Source organism: Muntiacus reevesi, chromosome 9 (genome assembly GCF_963930625.1).
Source record: "Muntiacus reevesi chromosome 9, mMunRee1.1, whole genome shotgun sequence".
NCBI classification, from domain to species: domain Eukaryota; kingdom Metazoa; phylum Chordata; class Mammalia; order Artiodactyla; family Cervidae; genus Muntiacus; species Muntiacus reevesi.
The window spans coordinates 41,153,860-41,168,022 of NC_089257.1; the positions used below are offsets into that span (position 1 = coordinate 41,153,860).

At 36.7% G+C, this 14,163-nt stretch overlaps 1 protein-coding gene across 1 annotated transcript; it reads right to left on the reverse strand.

The window, feature by feature from the left end:
- Window positions 1–2,726: 2,726 nt before the first annotated feature.
- LOC136175783 (olfactory receptor 51H1-like) lies at window positions 2,727–3,677 on the reverse strand. Its single transcript, XM_065946004.1, has one exon. It carries the CDS (start codon window positions 3,675–3,677, stop codon window positions 2,727–2,729), a length of 951 nt encoding a protein of 316 aa, XP_065802076.1.
- Between the last annotated feature and the right edge of the window lie 10,486 nt (window positions 3,678–14,163).

Here is a 14,163-nt window from a genome sequence, read left to right on the forward strand (position 1 = left end):
AGAATCAAAGATTAATGGGCACTTTCTCCTAATTGCTTCTGTTATCACAGTATTTGAACACTGTAAACATAATCCATGGTGGTTGGATTTTATCTCTAATTTAAGGATTTCAAGTTTTTGGTTATGTAATTGTATAAGAAAAAAGACACTTCTTAGTATGTTTTTAAAATTAATTAATTTATTTTAATTGAGGCTAATTACTTTACAATATTGTAGTGGTTTTTGCTATACATTGATATGTTTATATTTTATGCTTATTCATTCAAATATTGTATATAGGCACACTGTACTAACATGTATATGACAACATATTAAGAAAAATAAACATTTTTTTAAAGATGAGATAAATTTAAATACACGTATAAGATCTACTATTTTCTCTTTATAGGCCAATTGACTATAAAGTGCTTTGTTTGGGATTCATGTTTTCCATTTAGATAGCATCTATCTATGTTGAGACCTTGGATGATGTTTGCATTCTGCACAAACTAACAAATCTCAAGCAATTTTGTAACAGTGAAAATGTAAACTCCAAATCAGTCTTGCAAATTTAGCCTGACTCAGCCTCTCTTTATTTTCTTGGGCTCCAAAATCACTGCAGATGGTGACTGCAGCCATGAAATTAAAAGATGCTTGCTCCTTGGAAGAAAAGCTATGACTAACCTAGACAGCATATTAAAAAGCAGAGACATTACTTTGCCAACAAAGGTCCATCTAGTCAAAGCTATGTTTTTTTCAGTAGTCATATGGATGTGAGAGTTGGAATATAAAGAAAGCTGAGAGCTGAAGAATTGATGCTTTTGAACTGAGGTGTTGGAGAAGACTCTTGAGAGTCCCTTGAACTGTCAGGAGATCAAATCAGTCATTCCTAAAGGAAATCAGTCATTCATCGGAAGGACTGATGCTGAAGCTGAACTTCACAATACTTTGGTCACTTGATGCAAAGAACTGACTGATTGGAAAAGACCCTGATGCTGGGAAAGATTGAAGGCACTGGGAGAAGGGGACGACAGAGGATGAGATGGTTGGATGGCATCACCGACTCAATGGACATGAGTTTGAGCAAACTCTGGGAGTTGGTGATGGACAAGGAGGCCTGGTGTGCCACAGTCCATGGGGTCACAAAGAGTCGAACACAACTGAGCCACTGAACTGAACTGAACTAACGTTTCTACAATATTGATTACTAACATCTCTCACACATCACATCTTAGGATCACTGGTTTTTTCCCTCTACCTCAAATTTTCTTTTAAGTCTAGAGAACCCTGAGACACGTGTCAAGTCTCAGTTCACAGGTTTTAGAATCAACAGATCTAAACCTGAATCCAGTTCTTCCACTTACAAGCTGTATGACTTTGCCTAAGTTACTTCTTTAAACCTCATTTCCTCATGTATAAAATGTGATAACATTATTCTCAAAGATTATTGGGAGAATTCACTGAGAGAATATATAAAGGCAACTAAAACTACTAGTATAGCAAATTAAATGTGATATTGTAATGTAATACCTACTTGACTTGTATACATATTTCCTTGCAGAGAAATATGCCAGAGACTGTGCAGAAAGTTGGTGCTTTTTCCTCTGTGTCTTCAGGGACCAGAAGGCTTCCCAAGTGGAAGATGGTAAAGAATCCGCCTGCCAATGCAGGAGATTCAGGAGACTTGGGTTTGAGCCCTGGATTAGGAAGATTACCCTGGAGAAGGGAATGGCGATCCACTCCAGTATTCTTGCCTAGAAAATTCCGTGGACCAAGGAGCCTGGTGTACTACAGTTCATGGGATCACAAAGAGTTGGATACAACTGAGTGATTGAATCCACGTGCAGGGTCCAGCATCATGACTGGCATTTCATTAGTGTTAAATGTACATCTATTTAATAAGTAATCCCTCTAGCAAATTGACAGTGCAATGATTAACAAAATACATACAGCAGGTATGAGCTTCAGTGCAGAGACACATTGCCTTTGACATGCTCATCCCCACACATGGGCACCCTGCTTTCTTAAACTTGCCAGTCCTGCAAGTGTTCACTTGTCCTTGTACAAAGCATGGCGGTACTTTTACTTGATAAAGTTTCACTGGGTCCTTTGTACACAGCAAAATAGAGTTCACTCCTGCTGAGTTTAAAGAGTAAAGGCAGAGCACCTGTATTCTACTAAATATGTGACTGAAAGCTAGAACTGTAAAGAAGTAATAACCTTTAAATGAAAAGGCACATATTAAGTAACCACACATGTGTTTGTTTTAATTTTAACATAGGCTCTCTTTACCCAATAAACATTGAAACAACAAAATAAATGCTATTTGATTATGCAACAATTTTCTTTCTCCATATTAAGAAAAAATATCAGACCTTTCAGCAGTACTATATAACATTTTGAATCTTTCCTTATCTAATTTTTATTTAATTAATAACTAAAGAAAAATATTACTTAACATTGTATGAATAAACACTCAAAAGTGTTACCTGGATAAACAGATGATGATTTATGTCTTCACAGATGCTCATCTCCAGTTTCAGAGAAGAAAAATTATATTAATTACATTAGATTTTTCAAGTGACACCAGATATCAAAAAATATGCATTCCAAAATGGAGCATATACAGAACAAGAAAGACCCACGAACCTTGTCCACTTTCAATTTTCCCAGATGTATATAATTTGACTGCATTATAGTTGCTCAAAATGCTTCTTATTCTCCATATTACATTTGATTCCACTACCCTAGACCCTGTTCTTTCGCCTCTGGAACACATGGATTATCCTCCTTCGTATCTGCCTGGTTTTCACACTATAGACAACAGGGTTTAGTACAGGGGGCAGTAACAGATAGGTATTGGCCATGAGTGTGTGTACTACTGGTGACAGGTGTTTCCCAAACCTGTGGATCATGGTGACACCAATGAGAGGAACATAAAAAAGGAGCACAGCACAGATGTGGGAGAGGCAGGTGTTGAGCACTTTGAGCCTTTCAACTCTGGAAGCGATACCCAGTACTGTCTTCAGGATGAGCACATAAGAAAAGAGAATGATGATAGCATCAAACCCCAAAGTGAAGATGACTACTAAGAGGCCGTAGAGGCTGTTGACACGAGTGCTGGCACAGGCTAACCGTATTGCATCTTGGTGGAGACAGTATGAATGAGACAAGACATTGGAATGGCAGAAGGGTAGCCACTTTATAAGAAAGGGCACGGGGAATACCACACAGACTGCCCGGATGACGACAGCTATTCCAATCCTGCCAATGATGCCATGGGTGAGGATGGAAGCATAGTGCAGTGGGTCTCGGATGGCCACAAATCTGTCGAAGGTCATAGACACCAATACTCCTGATTCTACCACTCCAAAACTGTGGATGAAGAACATCTGTGTGATGCATGCATCAAAAGGAATCTCAGGGGCATTAAACCAGAAGATGCTGAGCATGGAAGGCAGGGTGGACATGGAGAGACCAACATCAGTCAGAGCCAACATAGAGAGGAAGTAGTACATAGGCTCATGGAGATTCTGATCTACCTTGATGATGGCTAGGATGGTACCATTTCCCAGGAGAGTCAGGGTGTAGAGAAATCCCAGGGGAAAAGCCATCCATGGGTTTTTATCTGGCATTCCTGGGATACCTGTCAAAATGAAGCTATGGTGGTTGATAAGTGATCCGCTAGAGTTCATCATGGTGTTCTTACCATTGATTGAGGCTGGACTCTCCCACCTGGCTTCCAGCTCCTAAATTGAAAAAAGCTTTTAAGATAGGTAAATGGCTTTATGGACATAGAAGTGGAACAACAGAGGGGAAAACTATGTTTAAATCAGTGAGAGGTTTCTGCATCTTTTTGCTTCTTAGAAAATTACATGCAATGACTTCTATTCCCTTGAATTTAATTTGCTTTTCTTAAAAAGGGAGATAAGATGAAACAACTAGTGTTTAGATAAAAGAAAATTTTGATACCTTCCTTTAACAGCACTGAATATTTGGCAAAAAAGAAGCAGCAACATCCAAGGACTTAATAGCATTGAGAATTTTGCTAAATAATCAAAGAACAGAACTCACAGTATCATCACTACAAACACAGCTACACAAAATTTCATCACCATCCAAACCTACATCCCTCATCTATATAAATCCATGTGTATGCATGTATATATGTGTGTACATATGCATATATTCTCTTACCCACACATATATATGTGTGTATATATTCTTACACGTGCCTCAGCATCTATTTCACTGTTTCTATAATGGTGACTAAGCGGTAAAGAATCTTCCTGCCAATTCGGGTTCAATTCCTTGGTCAGGAAGATGCCCCAGAGTAGGAAATGGCAAACTACTCCAGTATTCTTGCCTGAAAAATTCTATGAACAGAGGAGCCTGGTGGAGTTCATTCCTGGGGTCACAAAGAGTCAGACAGGACTGAACTACTGAGCACACACATACATTTGTAAATAGACACATTAGTGAATATAACTGTTCAAATGAATGTTCACAAGTTTTAACTTATAACTTTCCATAGCCTCATTTTAAAATATCAAGGGATAAAGAATAAATGCTGTTGACCCAGAAACAACCACACTTATGATATGAGAGTAGCCATTCACAAAATCTTTATTTTGAGAGTCTTCTAACACTCCAAAAACCTGAGGCCATTCTTGAAACCTCTTCTTTCATTAAACCAACACTTAATGAATTGCAAATTTGTCTCCTAAACATACAAAATTATTATTACCTTTCTTCCTTTTGTGTAGTCAAAAATAGCATAGTTCATTTCTTCCAGGCGCCCTACCTTATCATCCTCCACCCATGAATGCCCCCTTTCAAAAATTCCCTTCTGCAGTCAGAATGCACTTTGAAATATTTAGAAAATTATTTACTCACCAAAAGCAAAAGGTTCCTCAAGAGCTTCTATTGTACTTAGAACAGAGTCCTACATCTTTATCATGTCCTTCAATGACAGCCAATTCAGCCCATGTCTACCTATCCAGTGCCAATTCACACCATTCCCCCCACCCACACACACACTTTGGTCTCTTCAATCCAGTCAAATTTGCAGTCTTTAGGTTCCTGGATCTCACTAAGAAACTTCCGGATATGGGATTTCATATGTGTTCCTTCCTGTTTCTTGTGCCTTCCTCCACCTTCTATAAAGTTCCTCTTTGCCTAATCAAAGCCTATCTATCCTCAAATAGAAAAAGTGAAAGAAAGTGAAGTCGCTCAGTCATGTCCGAATCTTTGCAACCCGGTGGACTGTAGCCTACTCCATGTAGCCTCCTCTGTCCATGGGATTCTCCAGGCAAGAATACTGGCGTGGGTTGCCATTTCCTTCTTCAGGGGATCTTCCTAATCCAGGGATCCAACCTGGGTATTCTGCATTGCAGGGAGACGCTTTACCCTCTCAGCCACCAGGGAAGCCCAAATAATAGTCCTTCTCAAATAAGCCTTTTCCACTTCTTATAAAAGTTAAAGACTCCTCAGTACATAGTTTTCATATTCTTCTTATAAATAAGTACAGTTAATTAAACACTGAACAAATACTTGTTTAGTGTCTATTTCTCCTACTAGAATTAAACTTCCTGAAGGAAAGGATTCTGTTTACCATCTAAAAGATCATGTGCTGGGCTTCCCTGGTGGCTCAGTGGTAAAGAATCCACCTGCCAATGCAGGAGAAACAGGTTTGATCCCTGATCCCAAAAGATCCCACATGCCATAGAGCAACTTAGCCTGTGCACCACAACTATGGAACCTGTACTATATACAGTCCAGGGGGTTGCATAAAGTAGGACCAACTACTGATCCCATGTGCCTAGAGCCAGTGATCCACAATAAGAGAAGTCACTGCAATGAGAAGCCCAAACACCGTAACTAGAGAGTAGCCTCTGCCACTGTAATTAGGGAAAACCTGCAAGCAGCAACGAAGACCCAGTGCAAGCAAAAATAAATAAATAAATACATCTTTAAAAGACCATATGCCAAGTATATGTTAGTTTTCCATATGCACTGAATGAAGGAATGAAATAAAGAATAAATGAATATGGATGATTAAATATCATTCTTTTCAGATATTTTACAAACTTTCAAACTCCTCCTTGATTTGCTGCATGTGGGTTGAAAATCATTGATATAAAGAGAAATCTCTTTTTTGAACAGGGCACAAAAGCTTAAATGAAGGGTCTTTGAGAGGAATTAAAGTTTCTTTGTTATCATCCAGGTCCTGATTGTGAGAAAGGAGAAAGAAAAATTAATGAGTGTTTCTGGGAGAGTTGGGGATGGGTGGTGGTAGTGTTGGCAGTTACACAAGCCTAGGTGCGCTTCCAGGCTCATTCTTCCTCCTGTTTCCCTGCCGTGAGAGGAGAATTTGTAGTTGGGGGACAATACTACAGAGAAGTTATTTTGCAGATTCTGATCTGACACAAGGGCTCTTTGAAAGATTCTGTAATCTGCTTACAAAGGTTGTGCTGTGTGTTGAAAACAGAATTCAGATGTCTCTCCAAATAAGTCACAATGCTCAGATCTAAACAAAGGACTCTATGCTGCCCAGCTAACCCTTTGGAGCACTTTGAGGAAGGGACAGTTTTATACTTTACAGGTTAAATGAGAGCCCTTCAGTTGGCTGGTCCCTCTTCCCAAGCAATTGGTGATGGCTTTTACTTGAGAAGAATCAGTTGGCTCATCCCTATTAGATATTTTTCTTGGAAAAACTTATAAAATATTTGATAGTCTCTGATTAAGTCCCCAGGGCCTCCTGAAGCACTGCTGTTCTATGGAAATTGATGATTTTATTTTCCCCTTTCTTTTAAGTGTCTTTGATTCTGTTTTTTTTTACCTAAATATGTTTTACCCCATCTTCTCCTTTTTAAACAATCTCATTTCTATCTCTAGTCTTCATCTCTTCCATTCTCCCTGATTTTTCAGACCCTTATTTTCTCTAGCTTTCAATTCACTTCTCATTTACTCTTCCATCCACTTTTTGTTTCATTTTTTCTAGAGGATAGGTCCTCCCTCACAGTGTATCTCTTCTTTAACTGTTAATAACGTTACCTACATTTTACTTTTTTTCTCTTTTCTTTGTCTTCCAGCAAACCCATGACATTGGACACTCTCGGTGCTTCTCATCTGCCTTTGTCATTTTCCTCACCAGAATTTTTATGAAGATTTAATGAAATAATGTGCATAAATAATCCTACACATAGCTTTGTATATAGAGGTCATGCAAAAAGATTTTAAGATAAATTTACCTGTATCAACCTCTGTGCTCTTGTTCAGAATTAATTTGGCTTCTTTCCTTCCTTGAGACTAGTAAACAGAGCACTTATGAAGCCTCCTCAGACTTCTGGTGGTGTCTCAGCTATCATGGTTCTATATGATTCCCTAATTCCTCTGGAGAAATCCTTTGAGGCCTGTTACGTAGTGCTGCCTGAGCTATTCTATCATGAATTCCCGAAGAACTCCAAGCTGCTCCTTCATCAGTCAAATTGCCCTTTCTTCTACCAACTCCTGTTCCAAAATTTCCTTCATTTTGATTTTATTTGTGTCCTCTCAGCCAAGACTGAGGAAGGAAAAAGGATCTACTTCTTCTCCCAAACACACACACACACAATTTATACATATATGTGTGTATGACTGTGTATGTGTATATATATATACATATATATATATATATATATATACACATATAATATTACTAAAGAAGTCCTAGAATTCTAGCTCAATTTTTCTCTAGAGCTTCTGACTCCAAAACCAGTTTCAGTCTCATTGCTAATATAGTGCTGAGATTTACCTTGAAATAGCACTGAAGTCATCTGTTGTTTCGGATAGACAGAAGAATTGCTTGGAATTTCCATTAGGAACAAAGAGGACAGAGTTCTTTAAGTTTGTTGGACTTCTTTGGTTTTCTGCATTGTTATTCCAGTATCTTAAATATAAGTTCTTCCATTTATTTTAATGCATTTTTCTATAATAATATGTTTTCATCAATGAGGTGATTCTTAGGATTGTAGAAACAGCTTGTTATTCCATCAGTATGTGCCTCTGTGTGGTCAGTCATTAAAATGCCCACAAACCCTTTCGGCCACTTCTTCATGTCTCTTTTCATCCCATTTCTTTACTTACATAGGCATATTTACATTTTTAACAGCAGAAAACAAAAGCCATATATAAACAATTCTTATGAAGATACTTATTTTCAGGTATGATAGAGGATGTATGGAAGAAGTTTATCTACTCATTTTTAATTTGTTTTTTTAAAATTTAAATTGGGCTTAAATTTAATTTGGGTTTAAAATTTTAATTTAAACCCATTTCTTTCCAAATGTATATTATAATCTTCAGGAGACTAATTTTATCATAAATGTTAAGGGTTAGTGTTTTATAATAGATATTTCTGTATTTTTTTTAATATAAGTATGTGACTATGTCTAGAAATCTATAATTTTCTGTATATTTATATTTTACATAATCCTTTATGTGGGCAATACACATGTATGTGTGTCTATATGAATATGTAGATATATATTACTATATATATATATATATATATATATATATATATATAAAGATCTACATTTCTTTAAGCATCCCTTGCCATTATGTGTAAGGAGTTAAAAGATGAAATCTTTGTCCTCAAGAAGTTTCTAATCTGTGAGAATATTTAATGTTTCCCAATATCTCTTGAAGTGCTGTTAGAGACAGAAATAGACATACACAAAATGCTTGAGCTGAGTGTTTAATGGATGACTTGGGCTCCTCTGAAAACATCAGGACTTGCCTCATCCATATCTACAGAAACTGATGTCCCCTTTAGAATAACTTCATTCAAGAAAGCCCCCATATTATTCTAACAGAATTTCCTAATCTGGAGTTCTACTCTATGAAGGGTATGCCTTGACAGACCCAAAATGGTAAAATTCAGCAGAAAGAGTAGAGTCTGTGAAATCAGATTCACCTTGCTTGAAATCACCATTTTAATTTTCTGGAAGTTTGATCTTAGAGAAAGTCATTAATTTTCTTATTCAATCAGCATTTCCTTGTTATCTGTTACTAAACAATATTACTGTTTAAGTCCAGCTGTTCTCTCTCCTCTCCATCTGCATTGATGAGCCCAATACACTTAGAGGAGATCATACAACCATGTTGAGTACTGTATTCTTACTTTAAATGTATCACCAAAGACCTCATGTACTCCCTCAGTGCTTTCCAATTATCATTTTTTACGTCTCTTTTTCTACTCCCTTACATCTTTCCAAATTCTTATTCTTTGTTGATGACTTTATTTCCTACATCATCAAGAAAGTTGAATTATCAGAAAACAACATCCAGTGCCCCGACATATTTACTTGTCTATTAACAGGGTCAAATATATGCTGATTTCTTTGTTACCTTGTATAAATTAGATGAACTATTCATCCTCCTTTCTAAAACCAATCCTTCCATCTTTGTACTAGATCTTATCCTTATCATTTACTCAGGAACATCATTTAGACACTTCTTTTTACCACCTTTTTATCATAAAGTTTTTACTCTCTGGTTGGTTATTTTTATTAATATCATATGTAATATAATATTTTTCATCAGAAAGAAAGTGTTCCACTGGTATTGTCTCATTTCTTTGCTTCCCTTTAATGTAAAATTTCTAAAGCAGAAAAAAGAAATTAGGAAAAGATGGATTTCTGCCTACTTTAAAAGGAAGAGGTTGGTGAATACTCTGCAGAGAAAAAAAAGAAAAGAAAGAAATGTATAAACCTGTATAAATTATTTTTTAAAATATAACAACAAAAGATTCTAAGGTTCTAGAAGTTGACCAAAGTCAAACAACAGATTGAGAAGCATATTTGAAAACCTTTTGCAGCTTCAGGTAAAGACAGATTCCTTTACAACTGATTTAATGAGCAAATTTTAAAAAGTAGTTTTACCAGGTTGGAGCTGGCTCAAAGCCAACTGCTATGCTGTCAGAGTACAGAGTCAACTTGAGATGGAGGGAAAAAACTCCGAGGCTTTGTCAGATATCAGCAAACCTGGCAGCATTGCTACCCAAAAGTGAGGCCCAGCTGCTTATCACTCTGAAACCAATGAAGTCTTATACAGGCTTACTATTAACAAAACTTTCATTCATCTAATTAACTTCAATCTAACCTTAATCCTGACAATGTACAAAGTTCTTTTCTCAAATGTCCTTTTTCACAGACCTTTTCCCACTTTCTGGATCCAAATTAATTTGTCCCTTATTATCCTCATACATAAGCAACCAGCTCTAGGACAAAAGCATTCTCCTTTTCTTTCCTCAACAAAAATATCACCAGTTTTTATACTTTCTCTCACTGGTAACACATATCCTACTTGCTTAACATATTGAAATGTTTCCCCTATCAATTAAGTAGGTTTAATTACATATTCTAATTTTTAACTTTTAAAGAACCCTAACAAAACCACAAAACAAATAACTGTTATATCAGCATTTTCTCACTGGTAAACTTAAGAACATAATCCATAGCCTCTAAAAACATACATTTTTCTCATACCACAATTTCTCTTTGATGTAGTACAAGATGTGTGTTTAATGAACCCAAATATTTTTTAAAGTTCTACTAATTAACCCAACGCAAAAATGGACATGGGTTTGGGTAGACTCTGGGAGTTTGTGATGGACAGGGAGGCCTGGGTGCAGTTCATGGGGTCGCAAAGAGTCGGACATGACTGAGCGACTGAACTGAACTGAACTTATTGAGTGGTGCAAGTGAAGAAAGTCAGGTCTGTTGAGGCCAATCTACTGTTCATTCTTGAATTTGAATTTGATGACAGAAATTGTGGTTAAAAGTTCATCCATTTTTTCTTTTTAGGATCAAATAGAACTTAAACAAAAATTGGTCAGAGCACCCCAGTGTTACTTCTACTTTTGGGATTTTGGTCAAGTTAATTAACTTGCCTGACCCTATTTTTCACTCATGCACACAGTTGCAATAAAAAATAGTAATTTTCCATTAAGTTTTCATGATCATTTGAATGGAGTACATGTGAAAACTTGGAACATAAATAAGCACTTAGCAAATTTTGGATGCTTTTATTATTAAAGGATTTAATTTAAAATGTCTGCATATTATCTCTTCGATTGTCTATCTAGGACAATATAAATCTATTGCTTGTGATTTCTATTTCTATAAAAAGCCTAGAATCATCAGAGTCTCAGGAAGAATTATTTATTTCACTTCCTTCTATTTTTTCTTCTTTTTTAAGTTTTGTTTTTTGGATGTTGGGTCTTAGTTGAGGCACATGGACTTCTCTCTAGTTGTGGCACATGGGCTTAGAAGTTGCTCAGCGGTGTGTGGGATCTTAATTCCTTGACCAGGAATCGAACCTTTATACCTTGCATTGGAAGGCAGAATCTTAACCACTGGACCACTAGGGAAGCCCCACTTCCTTCTATATATTTTTTATTGAAGAGAAATAACACTTATAAATGAGAGAATTAGGTGGACACTGTGTCATTTTACCAAAGACCAATTAGAGAAGAAACAAGAAGATCCCTGAAAATTTTGCCCTTTCCTCCTAAGTCCCAGCTCAAGGCCAGTAGCAAATGCATTTCTTCTCCAAGTGAAAGACTAGTCTATGGTTCCTCAGAAGACAAATCCAAGGGACCAGAACTCTGCTTCAACCTGCAGCTCAGACCCTTTAAGAGTATAGATTGCTCAGTCATCCTTTCAGGGAATAGTTCTTTCCCCTGACTGCCTGGGTGGTAAAGAACACTGAATGGTACTTCAATGTTCTTCAATGTTGTGGATAGAAAAGAGGAAAATCTCATTGTCTACTTCTCCTCCACCTCCCACATACCCTTAAGCCATAAAGTTTCTGTCCTTTGCTGTGAGGAAAGTTTACGTTTGGTCTTCTCCATTGTCTGTCACTAGTACTGATGGAGACAGAGTTAATTTGAGTCCAGTTGAGGATGCATAGGTGAACAAGGTAAACATGTTGACCCATCTGTAAAGCTTGTCTTTATTCAACCCCAGGCACACATTCCACTCCTCTTTCTGATCTTGTTTTTCATGTGTTCTTTGCTAAGGGTCTTGGAAGGCAAAAAAAAAACTTTTCTCATTTTGATCCTCTGATTATTATGACTTGTCTAGAACTTAATAGGCATTCAAGAAAGTCATTTATCAGTAAATTAGTTAAACATGAAAGCTTTTCCTGAGTTCATCAGATCTTAAAGAATCAACAGGCTTACATGCAAATCTCATCTTGAATTTTGGATGGGCTACCTTGATCTCCTCAGATGGTCAGTGCAATGTTTGTCTTGTACTCCTAGTCCCTCAGAATCAATGTTCCTTCCTCCTCTCTTCCTCTTACTGATTTTCACTGCCTATGATTTCTACTAGTGTATTATCCTTTCATCTCTATCTTATCTAGGATCTGCTTCCAATAAATTCTTCACAATAAGCATTCACAATTAAGTGAAGAGTCACTGAGCACAGATCAGTAGAATTCATGATCTTGAGAACTGCAACAGTCACTACATGCAAGCCACTGATATTGAGTGATGGGATAAATTCACTGATGGATACAAATATTTAGATAATATAGAATTTGATTAAAATACATCAGTAATATATGGGTAGGTAGATATATCTATAGGTGTGTAAATAAATTCCACAGCCTATTGATATTTTTGAGATTAATTCTCACAGATAGCCAAATATGACAAAGTTCAGAGATAAAAGATGCTCATTAATTATAGCTAAATTGAGTGTTAATTTGCCGGTGCTTAACAAAATGCCCAATATCCCCAGTGAATACTCTTAACTATCCCACTCATTTTTAAAAGGTGAGGAATAAATCACAGAGATTCTTAAGTAACTTGTCTAAGGAAATAGAACTATGATTCAAACCCAGGTGGTCTCTCTCCAGAATCTTCAGTTTTAGTGGTACTTTCCTATTTGATTTCCAGAAAAAAAGAGACAAAGACAGAGAGATAGGTAAAGAGAGGCAGAGGTTATGCAGTTTGAAAGACTCAAATCCACTTGGAGCTAAGATTTGGCAAGAGGTCAGCTAGAATGTTGGTATTCTCTAAATTTGCAGTCTGCATCACTAATTTTCAAATTTCAATAGAATTTTCTGGAATGATAAAAATGTTCTACATCTGTTCTTTCCAAATACAGTAGTCACTGGCAACATGTAGTTACTGAATACTTGAAACACAGCGAGGGCAACTAAGGTACTGATGATGTAATTAGCTTAATTAATATAAAGATAAATGGGAACAGATATCTAGTGGCTACCAGAGTGGACACTGCACCACTAAGCTATCAACTCTCAAGAAACTTGGAACAACTCTTACCTGTTTGCATTTATTCCCAAGCATCCAAAGTTTTTTGCTCTTTGTGTCCAACCCTGGATTTTGTCTAGTGACTTTGCTTTTTCTGTGACTCAGGCTTCTGTTCCATTTTCTTTAACATGGATCCTGAGATGGGCTTCAATAATGTGTGAATTCACTTAATTTTTATGAAGAACTTTGCTTGTATTCATGTATGTGTATATGTGAACACTTTTATTTGAGAAACTCATTATGAGATGCTCAATAAGGCTCATAACACATGGTTAAGAGCCATTATAACACTGTTCTTCCTTCAATCCTGAATTCTTATCATTTGTGGCTAGACTGACTCCCTAAAAGTGATATCTCAGCTTGGATACATCTTCCAAGATGTATTTGGATACATCTTCCTAAAGATAACAAGTAATTGAAATAGAAGATATTTAATTGTATGACACCAAGATTTAATACAGATCTTTGTTACTGCAACTGTTAGCCACTAACATCTAGATTGATTGCTAAGTCCATCTAGGTCTTACTCAGAATTACAATAGGAAATAGAGCTGCTGGAAACAAGATTACTAAAGTAGCTGAACAGTAGTGGGAATGCATAGAATGAGAGATCTCTATGCCAGAACAGGGAAACTAAGTCCAACTCTGTTCTCAACACCAAGGCCAATGACTTCATCAGTCTGAGTAATGTTTGAACCTGTCTTTTGGGAGATTCTCCAGAGATGGATTTCACCTGACTGGATCAGTTGTTAACTGTAAAACTCATTGCAAGTTCTATCTGGCATTCTGTTCTTTCAGGTGTAACACAGAAATGGATCTCAGAATTCCTTTCCGGGTATACCCTAGGACAGTGAAGT